We start from the raw sequence: 23,970 nt of genomic DNA on the forward strand, positions 1-23,970 counted from the left end.
TACCTGTACTCTGCACTAACAGTTTATCTGACTAATTTCAGAAGTGGGTTTTTTACATTCTTAAATTTTTGTGAAACTACAAATTCAGAACAGATTCTAAACAAATTCATCATCTATGAAAAGAGATTTTATCAAGATAATCTAAAATAACATATACCCTACATGCTTTGGAAATCCTGCAGACCACAGAGAAACATTTTACCTAATACAGCATTACACCCTAAAAACAATACAATGCTGCCAGACCACAAAACATCCGCAATTTGGGACAGCAGATGTTTCTACACATGCTTCTTTTTAAGACCAAGAACCAACACAAGGGAAAATAAAAAGTTGAACATTGAGAAAGAAATGTAATATTGTAGAGCTGGGGGAAAACTGGATGGACAGAGAGATTTGAGTAATTAGTAATTAATTCCTGAGAGTGCTAGAAAGATGTGGAAAAGTATTTGTCAAATGGAAACATATGTATGTGAAAGAAATTATTTTTTTGTAACTCGTTCTAAAATACAATTTTAACTTTGTCTTAAAAATAGCATGTTCATGAAAGCAAGAATTAGCTTGAAGTACAAAAAATCCTGTCATGCTATGCCTGGAAAGACTAGCAATTACTGTTTGATTTTTTTTTTTTTTTTAATTTTTTCTTTTTAACACCGGATTACCTTAACGCCATCTAATTCTTTTTAAATTTTTATTTTAACTTCAGCTGATCCCACAGTTAAGGACTTAATTGGAGGCTTCACTGCTCTGCATTACGCAGCCATGCATGGCCGGGCGAGGATCGCGCGCCTGATGCTGGAATCCGACTACAGGAGTGACATTATCAATGCCAAGAGCAACGACGGCTGGACTCCCCTGCACGTCGCTGCTCACTACGGCAGAGACTCCTTTGTCAGGCTGCTCCTGGAGTTCAAGGCTGAGGTTGATCCACTCAGTGATAAAGGTACTACACCACTCCAGCTGGCCATTATCCGGGAGAGGTCAAGCTGTGTGAAAATCCTCCTGGACCACAATGCCAACATCGACATTCAGAATGGTTTCCTGTTACGATACGCTGTGATCAAAAGCAATCACTCGTACTGCCGAATGTTCCTCCAGAGAGGGGCCGATACAAACTTGGGGCGCTTGGAAGATGGACAGACACCCTTACACTTGTCTGCTCTTAGAGATGATGTGCTTTGTGCACAAATGTTGTATAATTACGGAGCAGACACTAACACAAGGAACTATGAAGGACAGACCCCACTGGCTGTTTCAATAAGAATTTCTGGAAGTAGCCGACCCTGTCTGGATTTCTTACAAGAAGTGACAAGTATGTATGTAAGAGAAGTTAATCACAGGACACAATGTCCTCTAAAAGCCTTCTTTGAATTTAGCCCCAGAAAAAAAAAAATGCTTCCTCTCTGCCCCTTGACACTATTTAAATGCACTAGAAAATTTCTGGGAAGGTGAAGGGATTGTGATGCTGGGAATCTCTTACATGGCAAAGGTGCTGATGTTAAGTTTACTTCGTTTAAATTAGTTTTGTTTAAACATCTACGGGAAGCATTCATTTTAAGAGTGAGCTGTAAAATCTCGTTTTATTTCTGGCCTTAGCACGTAAGATTTTTGAGTTTGGTTTTGTTGTTTGTTTAGAGGCTTTTTAGTGTCTTTTGTTTTGCTTTTTTATTGCCATGCAAATCCTTGGCGGTTGATGGCTTTTTCATCTGCGCTTACAGCTAGGGCAGAAAAGAGCTTTGGCTGTTTTGTGTTCTCCCACGTTCCCTCCTTCCCTCCCCTAAACCAGACAACAAAATGCCACAGTTCATTCCTGCAATTTGAAGGGGTTTCATGTGCTGTGTAGCTTTGATTTGATTTTGTTGATGTCTTTGAAATACGAGAGGTTTTAACTCATCCTGACTCCTGATATTTAGAAAAAGTATTGGGCTCCTAATACCTGGATCACTTTTGATTACCAGTTTTTGGTGTACTAGATCTACTGAAAGTTTTCCTCTCTCAACATGGAATGATGTTCTAATGTTTCATAATCCTGGTATTGCCTAAAGCATTTAGGAATTGCTGATAAGCATTTAGCAGAGTTTCCCAATTCAAGCATGTTAAGATAGCCTGGTAAATTATCATCCAACTAGAATGATCTCTGTGCCACAGAGGATGGGGTATTTCATATATCCTTTTTTTGTCCTCTGTAACGCCTTTTATTTTTTTTGAATGTGGTAATTTTTTAATGAGGATTAAATAACCTATATGCTCTGTAAAGAAACTGAAAGTCAGTGTGGGCTGGAAGCGAATCAGCTGAGATCTGTTGTCAGTAGACACAAATAAGCATTTGGAATTTCTTTTCTTTTTCTACATGATTTGTAGTGTTGTTTTTGTTCATATCTGAAATTGAAAGAGAATTTCTGGAGAGGTGGAAGTTGATGATAAGAAATACAAGCAGTTAAGCAATTTTGGTTTAATTTGACTGCTGCTTAATGTTCAAACACATTTCTTTCTGGTTTCCTTTTTGGAAGCCTCTCACTATATAGTTGCAGTGTCAGGGATTTTAGGAGATGATATAATATCCAGACTTGCAGTTTTTCAGTCTTAGGATGTATCAGTAAGCATGAAAGCTTAGGCTGCTCCCCTGTTTCCTCAGTGTCTAAAGACCAATGGAAACAGGTACTGTAAATTTCGGCTTGCAGTTTCCATACCTTAAGGGTTTAATGTTAAGTGAGGAGTAAATCCTGCTACCAAAAAAAAAGTAGCTTTAATTTGTGGCCAGTGTAACAGTGTTGGAACTATCCCAGTTTTGTGCTGTGAGAGGGAGAACTGGGAAAGCAGTGCTGACAAAAACACTTCAGCTCCGTGCTTCTGAGCAAAATAATTATCAATGTATGTTTACAATCCACTGTAAACAAACTCTGCTGCCCTTTTTATAAATATCCAAACACTGTCTTCCCTGCTTTTCATGAATAATTACTTTAATAAGATGCTGTATAAGAGATGAAATGGATAAAGAGCAAGCTGGCATTTTGATAGTGGAGTTCCCAGTTAAGTCTCACTGTAAAGGGAATTGTTGAGATCTCGTGCTGTAGCACTTTGGGGAAGAATCTTCTTTATGAGTCTACTGCAATATGTATGTTCTAAGAAAAAAAATTATAAATTTTTTGGACAATTCTTCTATTGGAATTATTCCTGAAACTCTTCTGAGGTAGGCAACAGTGCCTTGTTTTTGGGGCTTAATGGGAATTTCAGTCTATTTGAACTTTATACTAAATGCTTTATATAGAAATCCATAGCTGTAAGTTTTATATCTGCACCTGAAATTTTGACGAGTATATTTGATAGTAAAACAGGAAATAGTTTTTATTTTTACAGTAGATTAACATTTTTAAGGCTAAAGATTAATAGATATAAGTTACCAAAGTTATCAAACCAATCTGTGTCTTCAAGTGAAAGCAGTTGCATGCTGCATACAAATGGGATGCTATTTAGTACTCTACATGTAAGATGTGAGTAACTATTTTTTTTTTTATACTTGGAAAACATATTTGTACAGTTTCAGTTTCTCAGAAAACATCATTTGTGAATTTCTTTTTGTTTTGGTAGGTATTGTAATCGGTAATAATGGCAGCCTTTAGCCCAGGTCCCCGGTTGGGAATAACAGGCAAGAAACCAAGCTCTCAGAAATACTCAGTATTGGCCCTGAGAGTCTGCAAGAAGATATTGGATTTTGGGGTTTGACCCTGAAGGTCTGATATTCTTCCTGGTTACAGGTAGAGATTCCTTTGCTCCTAGAATAATTCCAAGAGGAAGTTATTCTATAGTTGTCTTTCAGTATTTAAGCACAAAGCTGGAAGTTAGGAACAGAGTTTTTGACCATGAGTCTGCTGTTGACTTGGTGTTCAGACTTGTGTGTTTTTCTTTTTCTCCCTCTCTATTTTTTACAACACAAAAATAAGCAAAGTCTCCCTGGGGAAAAAAAAATATTAAAGATGAAAACTGCTCAATGATTTTATTAATCACCTTCCTTATCCTTCTCTGTGTTTACTTTCCTATTTCAAAAAACATTTATTGGCAGCCACCATAGTACTTAAGATCATTTGATAAAGAATTGGTTTGGAGCAGTGTAAATGTTTCAATTTTCACATGGTCTGAACCTGCCTCTTCAAGAGTGTTAATGTGTTAAGCTTGGAATGCACTAATGAAAATTAAAATAGAGATATATGAAGATAGAGATACATAGACACTTTTATTGGTAGTGTATATATTTATAAAATTAGTGTGCAATCACAGCCCTGGATGAAATTATTTCTTTTGAAGTTGAATGGGATTTGAGAATATTAAGACTTATAATAGGAATGTAGAAGGTAGAAAAAATGCAAGCGTTAGAAAAATAGATAAGGGCTTAAATAAACTTCAAGATACTAGAAATTTCAATTAGGATCTTTAAAGGAAGGAATTTTTTAAAAGCCTGGAAACTTCCCCCTCCCCATAGCCCTCCTTTAATTGAATCTGTTCAGCTCAGGAGCAGGAGAGGCCGTGGGGAGCTGCTGGTCCCTGTGGGTGCAGAGAGCTCAGGAAAGGATGTGCCCAGAGCAGTGTGCTGTGCCTGGTGTGGTATCAAAAGGTATCAGAGAACTCAGTTCAGTTGTGGAACAACATCTAAAGGTCACCCAAGTGAATTTAACTAGGAATGTTTCAGCTGCATTCCTTTTTTTTTTTCATTTTTCAAAGGGCAGATCTTTGGATTTGACTAGATAGTGTAATTTTGTGTTTAAATTTATATAGCACTGTAAATGTGCAGAATAACTGAGATAGAGACAAAAGATGTAGAAGGGTTTCCTGAACAGAACTTCTATCCGTTGGCTAAATCAAGATAACTTTTCACTAGAATTTTTTTTAACTGGAAAAAGATTTTTAAAGTTTCTCTCCATAGAGTTTTAACTTTTATGAATGCAGAAATGTCATAGTGAATTAAGTAGATCTTTACATATTTTATTTCATGGATAGTTGCAAAGGAAATGGTATTTTCATGTTTGTAATAATGTAGAAGATCTTTAATGGAATCTCAGGCTTTACTTGAGTGCTGCTGGAAGTCTTGCAGAGATGATTCAGGTCTGCTTTGTCATCCAGTTACACAGGGAACTGGGCTAAGGGAATTATTGTATAGTTTTCTACTCTACAGTTGACTATATTAAGTAATTGAATCACATTGTGTAGCTATATACAGTTATTTACTTTGAAAGAATTTTTTAAGAGTCATTTTTAAAAAAAATAAAATTGAAGACTATATTTTTATATGTGGCATTTAAGGTACAGCCATGCTCTATTCCCATTTGTACACCTATGCTGTACTCTGCAAAAATAATTTTAAAATAACATAACAATGCATCTTAAGCCTGTCTTGATGTTCAGAGCATATTACTTCCTGTCTCCTAAAAATAGATAAAGATTATGGTGTTGAAATTCTTAGCTGCATTTCCATAGCAATTTCAGTGAGACTGAATTTACAGAGATGTCACAATTTTTTTTTTAAAATACCTTTGCAAGTATATTCAAATCTTAATTTCATTGCTAAATACACCTGTTAAGTATAACATTGAGCCTTACTGACATATTGCTTTTTCATATAGGAATTTTCAGTCCAAAATAGTACATAAATTCTGTGCCAGATAGGCTGAAATTTAATAGACATCTAAAACTCATTGTGGGGGAATTATTTTTCAGAGACCAATGAAAACATATGTCAGGCTCAGACATTCTAGCAGAGGCATACTGAACACAAAATTAAATTAGAACTTTTAAAATAACTTGTGTGATATCCAGTTAAAAAGCTCTGAATGTCCTGTCGAGCTGGAGGGATTTTTTGACTCTCAATGAACACTCTAATTCTACACTCATCCCTGCATGTCTGTTAATATTTTAGACCTGTCGATTTTTGATATTAGCTTTTTCTGACATTTTGAATGCTGGAAAAAACAGATATCCTCTCCAGTTATCCTGCTGTTGTTTTTTTACAGAGTACAAGGCAGTGCATTTCCTAACCTTCAGACCTATTGCTCTGAGCAGCCGAATTCCCGTTGGGCTCAGGCTCAGTCACTTCCTGGGTGATCCCATCCTTTCCCTGTGATCCTGCTTTTGTGCATCCTCCCCAGTGTTTTTTATGCCTGGTGGGTGTGAGTTTCCAGTGGATAAATTCAATTATCTTTTTGATTTCCCCCCTTCCTTAAAAAAGCCAGCAAATTCAGAACTCAGTTTAATTGCTGGCAGTAGCTGCATTCCTTCACTGCTGTGAAATAAGGGATGGATTTAAGGGTTTGCTGCAGAAATAAATACTTTTCCTGATATTCTAGAGGAACTGAGCTGTTGCCAGCATACATCAGCCTGGTTTCAACATACTTTATAAAATGTTTCAGAAGATTTTTATTTTTAAGTTCTCTTTGTAGCTAAAAAGAAATTACCAAATGGTTTCTTGCTACTGTTTTCAGCCTTTCAGAACTCCCAGGAGAGGCAGAGGCTCAGTTTGAGAAATACCACTCTAAGGTTTTTTAGAGAGATGCATTAATATTGTAGAGAAAACTGTGGGCGGCTTCTGAAATATGTCACTGATGTTATTTTTCATTTTTTAAATTTCTTCAGAAACAGCCTGTCCACTTCAAACCAATGACACTAATTGTTTGCTTTAAAAGTACTTTTCTTTTAGTAGTTAGAACAATACATCAGAGGGGATCTTCTTGCAGCCTACAATGTATTAATTTCAGTTATTCCCAAGTTTACTCTTGGGTAACAGAAAGGTCAATTCATGATTTTTGCACTGTGTTTTTACATGTCGTTTTTTGTTCTGTATCTGCAGTGGAGGAAGTGGGTAGGGATTCCCCTTTTCCAGCTTTGCAGTACTGGATGAAAGTCCCCAAAAAAACAGTGGTGTCAGAGGCATCACAAATATGCCTTAATGGTCCTTAAATAGAGACTTACTGAGTAAGTTAGTGTTTTATTTCTTGGGGAGCATTGGCTGCAGAGGGAAGGCACAGGTATAAACACAGAGCAGTTTTTAAAGAGTTCTTTGGCCAGGTAGCAAATCCTAAATGGAAGTTTTGTCTGCCTCTGGGATAGAACAGCAAACTTTCAGATATCATACCAGAAAAATCTTGAAACTGCAAAAAGAAAAAGAATGGAGTTTTGAGTGGAAATTCAGATTAATTGTAATAATTTCTTGCTGTTAAAGCACATTTTTATTTTCCTTTGCTTTACCAGCAAAGGTGGATCTTTTAATAATAATTTAAAAGGCTCATTTCATCATTCAAGTAAAATAATTGTTTAAGTGGGGGGAAGCTCAGAAACTTAATTTGTTACCAGCTGAAGAACTGTTTTAGGAAAATGCTTAAATACTGCATGCTGAAGTCTGCTGCATCTAGATATAAAAAGTCAAAAAGCAATTCCTCTCGATTCTTTCAGCTCATGCTTAATATTTCTTCTGTTTGGAAGAAGCTTTTCTGTCAGTTTTTTTCCTGTAATTAATACTCCTAATTTATTTGATTACTGCTTTAAGCCTTGCAAAACAAATTGAGTGCAGTATGTAATGATTTGGTGAACACATGAGCAAATCCAGAATAAGAGCAGCAAGGTGGCCCTTCAGGGATGTGCTGGATGTTTTTAAGGTGATCGGTAGTTTTATGTGGCTGTTTTGTATGATAGTGGTAATTAGGCCAAGCGTGCCTTTCGTGTTTTGTGAGGTTTTTTTGTTTCTTTTCTCTTTTAATTCTCTTCCAGCTTATTTGCCTAAATAACTTCCCAAACTTGTGATGCAGGATATAACCAAAGTTGCTACTTCCTAATCGTTTTGAAAGAGAACTTTATTCATCATTTAACTTGTCTTACTTTGCCAAGTTACTAATAACATTTTTCATTTGCCAAACTAAGGTTCACTGACATGGGTCTGTAATCCTTTATTTTTTTTCTTTTTCATTCAGATGCAACCAAGAATGAGTAAGTGTTCCAGACACCGTTTCTAATAAATCACAAATGCATTAATAACCCTGGAATTTGCAAGGCGTGACCTAAGACACCAGCAGCCACTAGATGTAGTAACTGGTGCTTAACACTGGAAATGTCCATTGTTAACACATTCCCAGGAAATATTTTTTAGGCTTATCAGGGGAAAATGTCATACATTTGATAATCGGGTCTTTTTGAATTAACTGATGACCAATTTCTTCTGGGTATTTGAAGTTGTCTGTTCCTTTATGTTCTCAAAAACCTCGTAGGATGTTAATTAAAAGGCATTTATTTCTGAAACCAGAAATCAGTGTCTCATAGCTGATTTATTGTGTATTCTGCTACAGAAAATACACAAGGACCTTTTGTCCTTTATTATTTCTAATGCAGCTATTTTCAGTGAATTTCTGAAGCAGTGCATCTTTCCTGAACCCTATTTTAAAGCATCAGAACTATTTCTTTATCACCATTAAGATTGCTTGGTTTCTTACCAAAGTAACTTTCCTTTCCCTGAAGTTTGAACATTCTGCTGTTACCTGAGTTGCCTAAATTCTTTCCTTCTGGTGGAAAAAAAAATTGCCAGGAAGAAACCACTGGTGGACAAAGTAACCATTGGTCTGTGTTCTAAGTCATGGATGAAGGCTTTAACTAAAAATAGATTGACATTTAGATGGTCATAAGTATAATAAAAGTATTTTCAACTTACATAAAGGAAACTCAAATTTTCATGTTTTTTTAATTTCAAACCCAATTTCTTTAAAAGCAGACTGAGACTATTTTCATGCATTACTTCTGCTGGCTTGCCCTGGATAATTTTAGTGCTTAAGATAAATCCCAGTGTCTAAAAATGCCTACCTGTCTGTCAGCCCATTTCTATAGATACCAACAGAAGCACCTACATTGTTCAGGGTGCTGAGTATTTTGAATTTGACAGTCATCAGGTCCCATAACCAAGTCTTGGCTTGGAGGGGGAAAAAAAAAAAAAAGAAAAAGAGGCTTACACAGTTAAGTCGATGATCAAAATATTGATTAGCACAGCTTTGATGTGTTACTGGAATAGCTCCAAAAAAGCTGTAGCAGAATGAGGAAAAAGCACAAAGGCAGGCAGTTTGTTCAGAGGTTTGGAGTGGTTCCCATGTTGGGGGTTATTAGCTGGAGTTTTCAGCTTTGGGGAGAGGTACTGAGCATGAGTGGAGGATGGAGGTTTATATAAAGGTATGTAAAATCATGACTGGCGTGGGAACAATTATTCATTATTTTCCTTGTAACTCAAAGAATGGCAAGCATGCAACAAAGCCATCAGGAAGCAGATCTAAAATAAATAAAATTACTTTGTAGTTTTCCAGCCAACGCCTAATTATATTGTGAAATTTGTTGCCACAGGATGTTTTGGATACTGAAAGTATGAATGGGTTCAAAAAACACTAGACAGATTTACAAAGGGCAAGCTATTCACAGCTATTAAAGACATAGATCTGTGTGCAATCTCTGGGCTAGGAAGGCCCAAAGGCACCAGTGCTGAAAGCAAGAAGGGTTTATTGGGGCAGGATTTCTCAATGTCTGTTGTTCTGCTCTTTTTTTCTTTCTTTCTTCCTTGGGATCCATTGCTGGGTGCATTCAGATACAAGACTTGATTAAATTTTCTGAGATTATTTTGGATAGAGGGACCAAACCCCAACTGTTTCTCCAGGTGTTCGATTTTGAGTAGTTTCCTGGTAAGAATGAGCTTGAAAGAGAATTTATTATTTTGGAAAATCCTTGCCAGGAATGCTGAAGTTTTTGTGATGTCAGTAAAACTTTTCCTCCATGGACAGTGGTTAATTCACATTTTCATCCCTTTCTGTTTGATGAGGATTTGGCTGCATCCAAACCTGAGGCTTTATCTTTTCATTAGAAGGGAAAGAAAACCCCAATCTTTAACTCTGCCACAGGATCCTGGAATAACTTCTATAAATCCTAACTAAGGAAACTTCCTAGTCCTGTTACAGCTGAACTTAGAAGTTTCTGTCTCATTGTTTGAAAGAAAAGCAAGACTGAGGGTTTTTTTCCCCCAAGAATAGGAAAAAAATCCACAAAAAGTTAAATGGAGGAGTTCTGCTATTCTGTAATGCATAAGCATATGTTGCCACCTGGTGGGAACCCTCACATGGGTGAAATCACTTTACAGTGGCATCAGTAAAATTATGTGCTTGTACAAATGTTTTTAGGATTCATCCCTTGATTTCAGTGAGTTCATTAAAAAGGTATTAACTTGTAATTCTCTTGTAATTTTTCCCTTCCCTCTCCCTCTTAGGAAACAGCAAACCCCTGACATTTTGCAGAGTAAATGATGTCTTAAAATACATTTAAAAATGTGATCATTTTATTTTTATGTGTTCCTTTTGTCTTTTCAGGACAGCCCAGAAACTTGCAAGATCTATGCCGAATTAAAATCCGTCAGTGTATAGGCCTTCAAAACCTCAAACTGCTTGATGAACTACCCATTGCCAAGGTCATGAAAGACTACTTAAAACACAAATTTGATGATATCTGATACCCATGAAGAGAGGAACTCTGAGCAAGTTTAGTTCTATTCCAGATACTGAAGAGGCTTGTTGCCTTGCACAAAGTATATCCTATGCAAATTCTGATTTTTCTGTGAAGTCAGAAGGCAGGTATACACTTCCTTGGGTTTTTTATACCACATGCTAGAAGGTCTTAATTTTTGGTTTCTTGGTCCAAGTTTACAAGGTCCAAGCTTTCTATACAATATTGCATTTTCAAAATTGCTGTTGGTTTTCTGTTTGTTTTCACATTATGACTTGCTGGGGAGATGGAAGGCAGCCCCTCGAGGGAAGTGGCTGGTTTGAGTTGGCATGCTGAGCAATGATACAAAAATAGAAAAGTTTGGAAATCAAGGCACCAGTCCTGCAAAAGGATACAGATAAATCTCCAGAGCCCTGTTTGTTAGGACCTCTGGCTCTGCCAGGTGTTTGTTTTTGCAGGACAGAGGGAAGAGGAGATAATCAACTTTTCCTTGGGTACTGGATGAATATAATTGGAAATTGAGAAAAAAAAATGCAGTTACCTTGTTCAATTTGAGGGGTCTATACATTGGTTTTTTGGGGGGTGGGGTTTTGGTATTTTTCTTTTCCTAATTACTGTAGTTGGGATGCCCAGAAAATTCAGGCCCTTTCCCAACATTCCCTGTTGAATGGGCTGTTTGTAAGTCTGTTTTTACCAGTGACAGTACACTACAGAGAGGCTGTCTTAGGGTGACTAAGAGGCAAAGTCTCAGTATTTTTTGCATTAACTTGAGAGGAAACAAATTTAGATTTTTTTGAAGCCAATGTATTCTGTTGCTCATTCAGTGCCTCCTGTGCAATAATCTCTGTATTTTCCCTTGATGTGTGATTCCCCCACTATTCCTTATTTAGGTTCAGTGCATTATTTGTGAGAGCAGGAGCTGCTGCCTCACTGTAGTGTTGATGTGGCATTACAGCAATGATGCAGCAATTGCTGTTCATTATTACTCCCTGAATTTCATGAATGTATTACCTGCTTTATTTCACTTTCAATTGAAATTTTGTCTACGGGTTCTCAGCCAAATTGTGTCCACTTTGAAGAAAAAAAAAAAGTAAATTGTTCAAACCATTTTGTTTAAAAACCAGTGTGAGGGACGGGGGCTGTTTTGATTGCTCTGAAATTCAGGTTTTTTCAGGTTAGAGAGTGGGAAGTGCACATAAGTTACTAAGAAGAAAAGCCCCACTGACATTGAAAGTTCAAATTTTGCAATTAATCTGAAAGCAGAAACTGAGAGGAGTCCTGAATTCTGGCTACTGAATGTGTCTTTCAAACCAGGTATTAAAAGATCTGTTGCAGAGTTTTGTTTCTGATCATAGGAAAAAATTAATTTCTTGATCAAAAGATTGGGCCAAAATGTTCAGTTGTTTCCCTCTCTTTATTTTCAAGGCATTACAGACTCAGCATAAGATTCTTGCCAGTGTTCTCTACTTTTATTTTGGCATCTGCCTGGCTCCAAAAGAGCCCCTCTGATAGTAGGAGTGCTTTTGCACCAACTGAAGTGAGAGATGAAAGGAATGATGATGGATTTTTAAGTTTCACACTGTCACTTTCAGAATACTTAGTATTAAAAATAGGAAAAGCAAGGTAAGGCAGGTAAAGTCATATTATTTAACTCTGTTAGTTCCTTTTAATATTTGATAAGCCTGGACTGCAGCTCCCTGAGAATGAACCTTATCACTGCTAATGGATGCACCGGAACCATGGCAAGCAAGGAGGATTATCTGTCCCTATTGTGCCTGGCATTGCATCAGGTTTCCAAACAATAAGGGATTTTGGAGATTCATGGCTCAGAGGCTTGGGAATGGGGTGTTGAACCTTTTTTATCTCCAGCTTGTACCGGTTCAAGTCCAGCTGCTGGAGCAGTGACCAAAAGTTCACATCTCAGCAGTGTGAGTGAGCAAGTCCAACCTAACACCCTGCACTGGGTTGTAGAGCTTGTAGTGCTTCCTCCTGGTTGTATCTGTGGAGTAGGGACAAGCTGTGGGGTGTGAGCAGGAACTCGAGTATTCTTGGCCCCTGTGGAGGGAAGATCAGCCATTCCAATCTTTGAGCTCTCCAGTGCTGAGACAGGGCAGACTGGCAGGTTTGAACACCAATCTTCCATTTTCTGACAGGAAATCAGAATCTTAAAACTGTTTTCTTTAAAAAAAAAATAAAAATAAAAGAGACTTAGTATTGTTCACTACACTTGTAAGTTGGTCTAAACCAATGTCCTTCCCCAGTGAATTTTTACAGTAATATTTTCTAAGGTAATCTAGAGTATATTTTAGTTGCAATCTATATTGAGGCAAATTATTTGTTCTGTCTGTTGCTGTGACTGAAGAAAATTATGGAAGACTTTGTTGGTAACAAGAATGCTATTTAATGAAGAAATGTGTAATTCCATTATTTATTGTTTGAGGTTTGTTTTTTGGTTATTTCTTTTAAGTAACTGACATCTAAAAGGGAACACATACATGTTTCAGGCCAGTAAAAAGCCTTTCTTTTAAATTAATTTTCATCCTCTCCTCTCCCCAGGGTGGAGGGAAGCTCTCACCCTTTTTTGCAATGCTAAGCCATCTCTTGTAGCTGGTTTCTCACCTTAATTCTTGCAAAGCACCACAGCACACGAGGGTCTGAACCTGCTGATAGTCCTGTGCACTATCTGTGGTGATCCTTGTGCTCAAGTGCAGTTAAAGTAGAATTTTTCATTGATAATCCTACCCAAATTTCAATAAGGGGGAATTTGGTCTTTTTTTTTAATTATTTTCAATATTGTGCACAAATACTTTGAAGGACAAACTGACCTTTGTTTTTCATTTGGACTAGAATGTGGAAGGAGAAGTGCATAATAGAGACTTGTGATGTAGCCTCGTTCCGTTACCTTAAAAATTCACGGTTGAACACTTTTAATAAACCTTAAAAAATTGGCAAACACACCAAAGAATCAATATGAGTAAAAGACTCTGATCATTAACAAACTGCAAACCTCATCCTTTAAAACAAAGCAGAAAGTTTTTGTAAATATTTATGTTTATAAATGTACAGCAGAGTAAGAGTGTTTTTTAGATTATTTAATTACCATATTTCTAAACTATTTACATTATAGACAATACTTGTTAGTTTGAAACGCTTGAGTGGGTTTTTTGTTTTGGTTTGGTTTGTTTTCTTTTATTTTTTTTTTTTTTTAAATTCACAATCACTCATGCTTGGAATAACTCTGGCTTCCTTGGAATAGCGTGGAAAATTCGGTTTTCTGGCTCTGGTTGGCAATCATAGGAGAACACATCTGGACAAACTCTTCAGATAAATACCCAGAGGCAAAAGAAAAGATGTGGCATCTTTACCAGGATGGGCTGGTTTGGAGGAAAAAACCTGCCCACAAGTGCAGCTTCCATGCAATGCTGTGTTACCAATACCATCATGTATTTTGTTCTTCCTTTGCAATGTAAGTTTTTCCTTTGGGTCAGTTTGAATTTAAAAAAAAAAAAAAAAGAAAAAGAAAAAAAGAAAAAAGTTAAACCTGGTTAAAACCTACTTTTGCTTTATGTTCTGTTTATTTCTAATGTAATGTTTTAATAACATAATACCACTTTACACATTTTCTCTCAATGTTTGTCTGTCTCTTCTACTCTTCTTCCCTTCTCCGGGGTACATAATTCTGTAATGCATTTGGGATTCAAAATGCCCCCACAAATGGGAGATGTCTCATGAGTTGTAATGTGATTTTTTTTTTTATTTTTTTTTGCCAGTAAATATGGACAAAAACTTCATAGAATAGTTTGGAGTGGAAAGGACCTTAAAGCTCAGCCAGTGCCACCCCTGCTATGGGCAGGGACACCTTGCACTGTCGCAGATTGCTCCAAGCCCATCCAACCTGGCCTTGGACACTTCCAGGGATCCAGGGGCAGCCACAGCTTCTCTGGGTACCTTTGCCAGGGCCTCCCCACCCTCCCAGTGAAACAAAACTTGCTCTAGAGCTGGGCTTTGGAAGAGGGAACAAACTGGTCCTGAACTATGAGTGGTTGGGTTTTCCCTGCTCAGATTCCAGCACAGCCACTTCAGGACTTTGTGACAGGTTCACCTTTCTTCCTCAAGCAAAAATGACCAAACAGAGGCTGCATTTTTGGGTCTGTTTACTACTAATATAAAAGGGGGGGTTCACATGAATATTCCTGACACACAAATAGAAACTGGAACATTTGGGTTCAGTCATGAGAAAAATGTACAACCAGAAGTTGCAGTAAGGTTTTGGACTCTAAAAAATTTAGAGAGGAAGGAGACTAGATTTCAAGACATTACTGCTAAAGGGTAGTAGGGGAAAAAATGCTGTTCCATTGCTCAGTAGCAAACCGCACAAACATCCCTGGGACAACATTCACTGTTAACCAGCAGTTGTGTTTAGAGCTGCTGCTGATGGTTTCTAACAGACTGGCCAGGCTTTGGCTGGACTTTAGTGAATGCTGGGCTAAAGACTTTGTTCCTGTTTATGTATTGTATTTCCTGTTTGAGTGTTCACTTGTGAAGTTTAAAACAATTAATGGCTAATGTTACTACTTGGATAAACCTGATTTACAAGCTGTTGACAAATGATGTGTTTAGAATATACAATCTTTATATATATATTGGTAGAAGTAGGTGATAGAGAAGTGTACTTATTTCATATGGCAAAACATGGGATTTTTTTACCATAGTGAATAACAAAAAATTAGAACCTTTGGAAGAAAAATTACCAGAGCAAAGAACAGGCTCTTCTGTGTCTTTTCCCAGACAACTGGAGTGAAGCATTTAAATTCTCTTTGCTCAAGTCTCTCCCCTCTGCTTTGATTGGGGCTACCACCACCTCAAAGTTTTTATCCTGTTCTTGGAAACTGGAATAGGCTAAAGTTTGCTTTTTCCTTTATCATGGCACTCTGAGTTGAGTCTTTGCTGTTGGATTCTACTCCTTGACTTATTAGCCAAAGTAAAGATCAGCATGTGATTTAATCCCAGGGCAATAAGAAACAAAGCAGGTATATGCAGTGCTTTTTGAAACCATGCTACCAGGAGTTCTTCAGCCACTGCATTCCCCAGAGAACCACAATGTGCAGCTGGAACAGCAAAAAACTGGGATGGAAAGCTGCACTGACTTTTATTGGGAAGTCTCCAGCTGTCTAGTGAAGAAGTCAGAACTCCAGCTGTTTCCTCCACATCTGGGCTCTCTAGTGCTGCTAGCTGCTGTTTGTGAGGTCCCAGGTAAGTTCTGAATGTTGTCATGTTTGCAAGGAGGATGTTTGACCATCTCCACAGGTGCTTGTAAAGGGTCTGGAAACATTTCTGAGCCTTCTTCAGACTTGCAGGTTTCTCACGTGGTAGAGTTGGAGTACATTTAAAACAAGTGGGTTTGAGAGTGGTGGGTGCTACAGGGTCTGTATTTCCCTCACATTTGACTTGATCTGTTGCAGTGTTTTTATAGACCCCTCAGCATCCATTGAATAGTCTTAAGAGGAGTGAGAAAGGTGAATGAAAAGAAGCTTATAGGCAGTAGGTTATACAAGAGTAAATACTTTCAGGAGAAAATGTAGGTCTGTAAGTAACTGATCTACAGCAAAATCATCTATTCTTTCCTAAAGACCACAAAATTAGCCAATAACTCTTCTGTTCTGACTTGCAAAAATAGAGTTTATTTGCAATCTTAATAGACTCCAAATAGATCATCTCCTGTTCTGTCACAAATAACTGGAAGTTAATGGAAATGGCCTACTAAATTATGTCCTCATTTCTCACTTGGACTATTGTAATTCCACTGAAAGTGATGGTTACTCAACATTTAATCTAGTGTGAAAGAGCAAATAATTGCTTTGGATGGTCAGCTTGCAGTCCTGCTCCTTGTTTTATGGCCTAATGAGGAGAGTATTTTTGGAAGGTATTTGCGAAACACTTTGTGAAGGAGCACTAGGAAGGTTTCTGTAGTTCAAGCCAACTTTATAAGCAACCAGCAGACAATTTTATTTTTCTCCTGAAAACATTGCCTATTTTGCTAGAGTTGCTTAAACTCTGATATTTAGTCCTGAGTTGGTGAGATATTTCAGTTTGATGTTCCATTCCATATCTTGAGAAATTTAACAGGTCTGCTTATTCTCTAATACAGCAGATTGAAGTAGATCTATAATGAAATGTAAACTCATTTTATTTTAAGGACTTAATTAATTTTGAAGCCATTACAGATTAAAGTTTATATACATTAGCATAACAGCAGGTTATGTCCTTTGCTGAGTGTGTGGTTGCTTGCAGTCTGCATTCACAGTGGGTTTAAAATACAAGGTGGTGAGTTTGAATAATATCTCTGGATGCTGTGGATCTGAAACCATCAGATCTGCCCTTGTCCATGGTAAGTCAAAGGTGATGCTGGAAAAAATTGCTGTTTATGTCTTGTCAGTCTTCAAGCCAATACAAATGGGATTTTTAGGTTCTCATCTGTTTCTGTCTGACTATAGCATTTGCATGGAGGGATAGAAATTTAGATTCTGCTTCATCTAATGCTTGATTTCTCAAACCTCAGAGAACCCGACTGCAGGATGTGGATTACTGAAAATCACTTCCAAGCTGTGTCTGTCTCGAGCAGCCCAACTTGAGATCCATCCCCTGGCTCTCTTGGATATTGCTCATCTCATAATGGGTTTTAATATAGCTGCTAGGAAGGAAAACCAAATAATTTTTAGAGAGCAGTCAGTCTGAAAATAAAGTGCCCAGGATGTTTGGTAAGAGGATGAAGTTTAGATGTGTGTGGGATTGTGTGAGGGAGAGAGCAGAAAATGTGCCTTTTGATCTTACAGAAATGTTTGGTATGTGGGTTGTTGGGCTTAGAAGTTTGAACGTCCTTAATATAAAATAATCTGTGTGAGTATTTGAGTCTGTTCCTTTTCAACTTTGTGTGAGTTTTTTAATGGCTAGTGAGCCAGAAAAAAATCACTGTGTTTTCTGATGGTTCAGACACCCTCCTAATGAGTGGAAGACTTGAATTAAAAGTTCCCACTCTGAACCAGGCAAAGCAATTAAGGATGGGGATTTGGACTCACATTCCCACCTTTTAGTGCTGTGATTACAGGTTTGTTAAAATTGTGCCACAGAGAGAGAAAAGAACAAAACTGTTACACAATCTCTGAGGCTGACCCCGAGAGGTCATTCAAAGCAGGTTCCCAGCTGGATGGACTCCAGTCCTGATGTCTCCTGCTCTTGTGAACAAATGACTGAAGCTCATGAGGCTTTTTTGTCCCTACTTATCTGTAATCCACCTGAGAAAATTAACCCAGGCCTCTTCTGCTTCCCTGAGCACCTTACCTGGAGCTCTGGTGTGTTTGTGTTTGGTGCCACGTCCGTGGAGGTGCTCAAAGCCAGGCTGGATGGCTTGGAGCAGCCTGGGATAGTGGAGAGGGGGTGGGATGAGATGAATTCTCAGGTCCCTCCCAACCCAAACCAGTCTGTGATTCTGTGAGCACTCACCTCCTTCCAGCCCTTTGGTATCAGTGCTTTCAGACTTCCTCTTCACAGCTTGTGTTCCACACCTCACTGAGGAGGATGGGGAATGAGACATTGCTTGCTCCAAAGGAGACCATCCTAGCAGGTGGATTGAAAGGTGTCTAAGTGAAAAAATCTAATGTGATGTAAGCTTTTGTGATACTGCTCAGGACTTTGCTTTCTTGGCTAAGGACTCAATACTTTTTTTCATAAAACCAAAATATCTTACCCTGCATTTTCATTCACTTCAATTCCAGTGTTCCTTTCCAGATCACTGATTTATCTTATGTTTTCTTAAGACTCTAACACTTAGCAAAGTTCTTTCACATCACAACCAGTTACTATTTTAATGAATCAAACTGATTAAGGGCACCAAAAAATGTTACAGTGACATATCTGCATTATTAGTACTATATCCTGCAATTCTGCTTTTAATTTGTTCATGTCCAAGTAAATTAAATTAAGGGGCTGTTTTACGAGTCTCATCAGTTGTTTTCAGTCAATAGTAGAAAACACTTTAATGATTCCAAATAAGAGTTCTTTGAAAGGTGTCCAGATAGGGGCAGTTTCAATCTTATCTTATAAAGAGCTTCAGATCATCTTTACTGCAAACTGAATCTTGTGGTTTGTGTTTTCTTCTTCCCGAGCTTGGATACACTGATTATTTTTCTCCTCAAGCCATTTTGCCAGAATTTTTGAAATCTGCCATTTTGAGCAAAGAACTTTTGCTCAGCTTGAATTGCTTTCATGATTCATTGATCTTCCTTCAGTCCTGGTAAGAGAAAACTTTTAATGAGAACAGACTCCTTGTTTTACAGGGCATTTTTAATGCCCCCTGTATTTTGCCCGGATTGTCAATATTTTGTCCAGTATTTTGTTAATTTGTAGTTGTCTTGTCAATAAAGTGGCTTTTTACCAGATATATGGAGCATAACAGTTATTAGTTATATTGGTATACAGCTGAACTTGCTGGCTTTGAGTATTTCCTGTGCTTCATAAATACTTGTATAATCTGTTGTGCAGGCTCAGCTGTTCTTAATTCTAATGTGATTCATATTGTGCTTAGAAATCTGACATTCTTGGCTTGTCAGAAATATTAATATATGTTAGTGCCATATCTATCGAAAATTGACATGTTTTGTGCAGGGCCTTAATTTTCACTTCTTTATATTGCAGCATTCCATATTGAGCAATGCAGCTTTGTTTGCTTTTAAATTTCCCTCTCACCTTCAGCCCTGAGAAACCAGAAATAATTAGATTATATCTTTCTCTTGGCTCACATAGTTTTCACTTGCAGTGAATTATGCCATGCAAAACTATCCCTCCAGTGAGAATTTGGTTGTCATTGTTAAGAGCTACATCTGGACTGTGTAATACTTCGTGTGTTGCACTACAAAGAGTCTCTGCCTGTGGCTCAGTGAGAACTGTACCTCACCAGTGAGTTGGAATAGCTCTTTCCTCTGGCAAAAGTGCCACAATTCACCTCCCCAGGCCTTTCTGCTGTGAATAAGGCTGCTGGACAGACAAAAATGTTGCTTTAAACCTCCAAGATTGAAATGCCCCTAACTCTTAGCAGACCAAAGTATTACAGGAGTGTTGTCCTCCTTGTGGACAAGTCCTGTTTCTTCAGTGAGTGATGGAAGGCCAGACTTCCATCTATTTGAGCCAAATACTTTATCCTGGTAGCTGAATGAAAGTTCAGCTTCAGGAAAGAAGTTTGAATGCACCTTTAAGGTCTGTATGATGGTGAACGAAAAGCCTTTTCTCTTCAGCTCCTTCTGTGTTTAATTACCCAACCACAGAGGAGCTGAAGCTTTTGTTTCCAGGTTGAGTCCTGATTTCAGCTGGGAAGTTATTAATGTTGCTGTCTCTCTGTACAGTCTTTCATCTTGCTGATGATATCATTTTCTTGTATAATCATGGGGGTAGTAAATGATTCCTATTCAGGCTTCCTCTTTAGAATCAGACTTAGGAATTCCCTTGCTCCCCACACTGGTTTTACTGCTGTCACCTCTTATGCCAAGCTCTGTACTGGTACAGACCCACCAGGTCTTCCCTGAGGCTGTTCTGACTCTGGTAAGGCACTATGGACCCTTCTCTGGAGATTCTCTTGGTGCTGAAGTTACAAAGAAGCAGTGCCACTTGCCCAGAGAAGAACACAAAAACTGTGTGGACTTTGATTTGGGGTGTTTGTTTGGGTTCTTGTTCTCCCCTATCTTCTGGGTCAAGAGACCATCAAGTGCTCCAAGCAGAAATGCTCCTGTTGGCAGAAACCTCCGTGATTGGTCTAATTGCATGAAATTCTTCCTTGCATTAGAGCCAAACTCAGCTGGAGAAAACACTCTTATTGAAACAAATCTAGACTGATACTGAATTGAGGTAGCAATTAGGTGCTGTCTTTTTCTGTCCATGCAGAGGAAAATGAATAGCTTGAAGCCTCATGTCTCTTAGAGTTTCCCGTCCTCATCCCTGTCCTCTCCCACCTCCTTTTCCCAAATCTATTACGGAATCAGCAAAGTCAACTATTCTGCATTAAAAAAAAATCTACTTGGAATTGAAACCTTGGCTGCCTGCTTTGTGTACTATTAAGAAATTGAGGGGTTTTATTTTAGTGTGTAAATGAAGTCTGGCTCCACAGCTGGCTGTCCATGTTGGGGGGTGGCATCTGTTCCAAAGGCAGGAGATGAGCTGACACTCGGTGAAGTTCCCCTGACTCATCTGCCTTACCAGAACATACCCCAGCATAGATATGTCATGGGTTTTGAGTAGGATTTATTCTCAGAGTAGCTTCTCACAGCTGCCTCTTATTCCTGCCATGCACAGATGTGAGGTTACAGTAGGGTTCTTCCCCAAAATGATGGATTGTCACCATGATCTTGACTTCTGCTCCCAGGGAAGTTCACGGCCATAAAAAGCACTTTGTTCAAGAGTAGTGGCTGTAACAAATAAGCTCAGCTAAACCCTTGCTTTTTCACTTTTACTGATTTCACTCTCTGCTGTATGATAGGAGTTCATACAGAGAATTAGATTCCAGTGACTTTGTTTAAACCTCCTTATCCTTGTCTAATTAAACTGAATGCTTTAAAGATGATTCATCTCACTTGACACCTTTATATCTAAATGCTCTTTCTTTTAGATGGAAAGTGAAGGAAATGTGCAGACTAGAAATTCAAATGGGTCTTCCTTTCAGTTACTGGAAAAAGGGGGGCTTTGGGGGTTTAGATATTTGCTTAAGCTTTCACTGGTAAGCACTATGCTTTTCCAAGATCTAGTGTAATGATATCCAGCTCCCATAAACACAGTTTCCCATAAAATGTTTCTTAAAGGGAAGAGTTCAAAAGCTGTGATCATAACCCCTGTGTCAGCACAGAGCAGCTTCATCACCACCTGCAGAGAGGCACCAGCATGTTCTGGAGGTTGTGGCTTCACCCTTTGGCCTGACCACATTTTGACAGGTTGGTAGGACTCAGGGCTAGGTACAACCTTCCCCCACTTCTACCCATCTCCCCATGCTTCCATCTTTCTGTTCTTGGGAATTATGGTGTATCCCAGTGAAGAAGTTGGTGGGAAAGGGGAGCAGGACTGCTTGATGTGCCCACCACAGGACAGCTCTGGCCTTGTGACGGATTTTTTTTCAGATATTGTCAGCTCGGTCAATAAGAATGCACTGAAATAAAATTTTTCTGCCATGTAATGAAAGCTTCTTGCAAAGCTACCAGGAATGGCTTGGTTTTGCATAACATTTTGTGTGCTGTGCCTTCCAGAAGGCGTGGTGTGAGTAACAAAGGCAGGGTTGAAAGATGCCATGGGTTCCCTTCCTCCTCATGGCAGGACTTAATGATATAAAGAGCACAGTATTTCATTGATGTTTGTTGCCATTTCTGCTTGTGGGCTTTTCACAATACTGTGGTCAGGAAGATGACAAGATAAAGGATGACTAGTGTAGATCTGCTCCCTCTTGTAAAATAGGAATAATTCCCTTTTTTGATTATATTTCCTCTCCCCTCCCTTGGAAAAGATGACTCAGAAATCCTTGACAAAGGAAATAAGTTCATTTGAATTTCTATGGAACCTTGAAAAGCCGCTTTTATAAAGTCCTGTTGGAGGCTTTCAGCAGTGGCCTTTGACAAGAGCAGGAGGCAAAAGCAAAACTCATGGTCCAGATCCTCCGGTGTCAGTGGGTTGCTCTTGGCTCTTGCTCAGTATTGGAGATGGAAAATGAGACCATTACTCATTCTTGGGGGTTTGCTGTGGGATCCAAATCTTCAATAGCTGTAATAGTAGAAATCTCTACCATACAAGGAAAAATTACTGTTAGCTAATCTCAAAAAAAAAAAAAAAAAAAAAGGCAAGCCAGCACAAATCTACTTTTTTTGTATTTGGAGGTGAGAGAAGAAGGAAGTGGCTGAATGCAATGAGTTATTTCCCTGTGCCTTTACAAAACTTCTAATGTTCTTTTAAGTACGAATTTGTATTCAGCCTTCAGTTTTGATAGTGTGTTCAATGATGATCGTATGCATTCAGAAGAAAGACTTATTTTCTCTTCTTTGAAGCAGAAGTCTCCAGCAGATACAGAGACGAAAATGTGCCTGTTCTCAGTCCTGTATGTGTGTTTCAGGAGCAAAATGGTCACTCTCTGTTCTCAGCATGATGTGAAAACATGCAAGGTGCTGAAAACAAGAGCAGTGATTTTATCACTACATTATGGATGTAGAATAGGTGCATCTGCATGAATAAACTGACATTGCATCAATGGGCTCTTTATGCCAAAAGAAACTCTTGCCCTTGTCAAAAGTTAACGTTTGTGTTGCCATCAGATTTGCAAGTGTTGTTCTGAATTCAGTTATTCAAACTTTGCTCTCCATAATTCATCCTGCTCAGTTGTCACCTATACCAACAGTTTTTTCCAGTTAATGCAACTCAGAAAAATGTGGCAAGTCTTCATTTTTTTCCTTTTGGATTGATTGTCTTGAAACACAAGTTCTAAAGAGCAGCCTAATGTGTCTCTAAAAAGATGTCCACCTGCTTTTGGGCATGAGTATGGAGGTGTTGGACCCAATGTTCAGCAGCAGGGCGGTCTCTGAAGTTTGGAAAAATCTCTCAGAGTTCAGACTGTCAAGTTATTTCAGTAAATCAAGTTTCTCTACACTGAATTAACTATGTTTTTAAAAGCCATTTTTAGAGCCATATTTAGAGAAATAGTACAATGTATGATAAGTCTGGTTTTGTGTTTCTTTTATTTAAACAGTTCTCAAAATAACAGGTGGCAATAGGAAGGCAAATAATGGAAATTATATGAGGCCATTACTTGAGAAATACTTTTTACTTACATCAACATTTGAGTTTATTTCTCCAGGGTTAAAATCTGACAAGTGCTTCTGCACTTTTTTCCTAATTTTATGCCAGTCTGCATCCATGAAACTCAGCACTCAGTCTCTGTAACTTGTTTATCTGGCCCAAACCCTGACATTTCTACTATTAATAATACTTTTATTTCATTAAAAATACAAGGAGCAGGGGGAGATTTTGCAGATAATCCTTGGACAGGGTCACTTCTGGTATTTTTTTGAGGGAGTTGTTTTTGTTAAATAGCCCACAGAGCCCGTCAGAGGCCTGGGAATCGGCGCTGGATCGCTGCTGGCAGCCACTCCTGGGGTCCTTGCCCAGGCAGGGGACAGGGCACGGTGTCACTTGGCCCTGCCAGGGCTGCTCCTTTCTCATGGCTCCCCAAGAAAGCTGAGCCCGAGTTTTCCAGACTAAACATTCGAGTTGTGTAGTGGCCGTTTTAGGGTCAGGAAGGAGAAGAAGCAAACGGGGCTCAGCTTGGGAGTGTTTCTCTGTATCTTCCTGGTTTGTGCTGGAAATGTGCATGTCTGGTAGAGTCTTTAAAGATGCATAATCTCTATAATGAAGCCTGCTCTGAATTAGCAGTTTGTTTTAATATGAACATTT

General features: G+C 38.4%; 1 protein-coding gene across 2 annotated transcripts in view; it reads left to right on the forward strand.

The window, feature by feature from the left end:
• The window catches only part of ASB7 (ankyrin repeat and SOCS box containing 7), a 29,676-nt gene extending 15,543 nt beyond the window's left edge, over positions 1 to 14,133 (forward strand). For both annotated transcript variants that reach the window (XM_014874643.2, XM_088172663.1), the window contains exons 5-6: positions 707 to 1,312; positions 10,371 to 14,133. In XM_014874643.2, the coding sequence (XP_014730129.1) occupies positions 707 to 1,312; positions 10,371 to 10,510 (746 nt within the window). In that variant the 3' untranslated portion in view covers positions 10,511 to 14,133. The remainder of the gene's footprint in view (positions 1 to 706; positions 1,313 to 10,370) is intronic.
• Positions 14,134 to 23,970: the final 9,837 nt, after the last annotated feature.

Source organism: Sturnus vulgaris, chromosome 13, assembly GCF_052056855.1.
Source record: "Sturnus vulgaris isolate bStuVul1 chromosome 13, bStuVul1.hap1, whole genome shotgun sequence".
In the NCBI taxonomy this organism is placed as follows: domain Eukaryota; kingdom Metazoa; phylum Chordata; class Aves; order Passeriformes; family Sturnidae; genus Sturnus; species Sturnus vulgaris.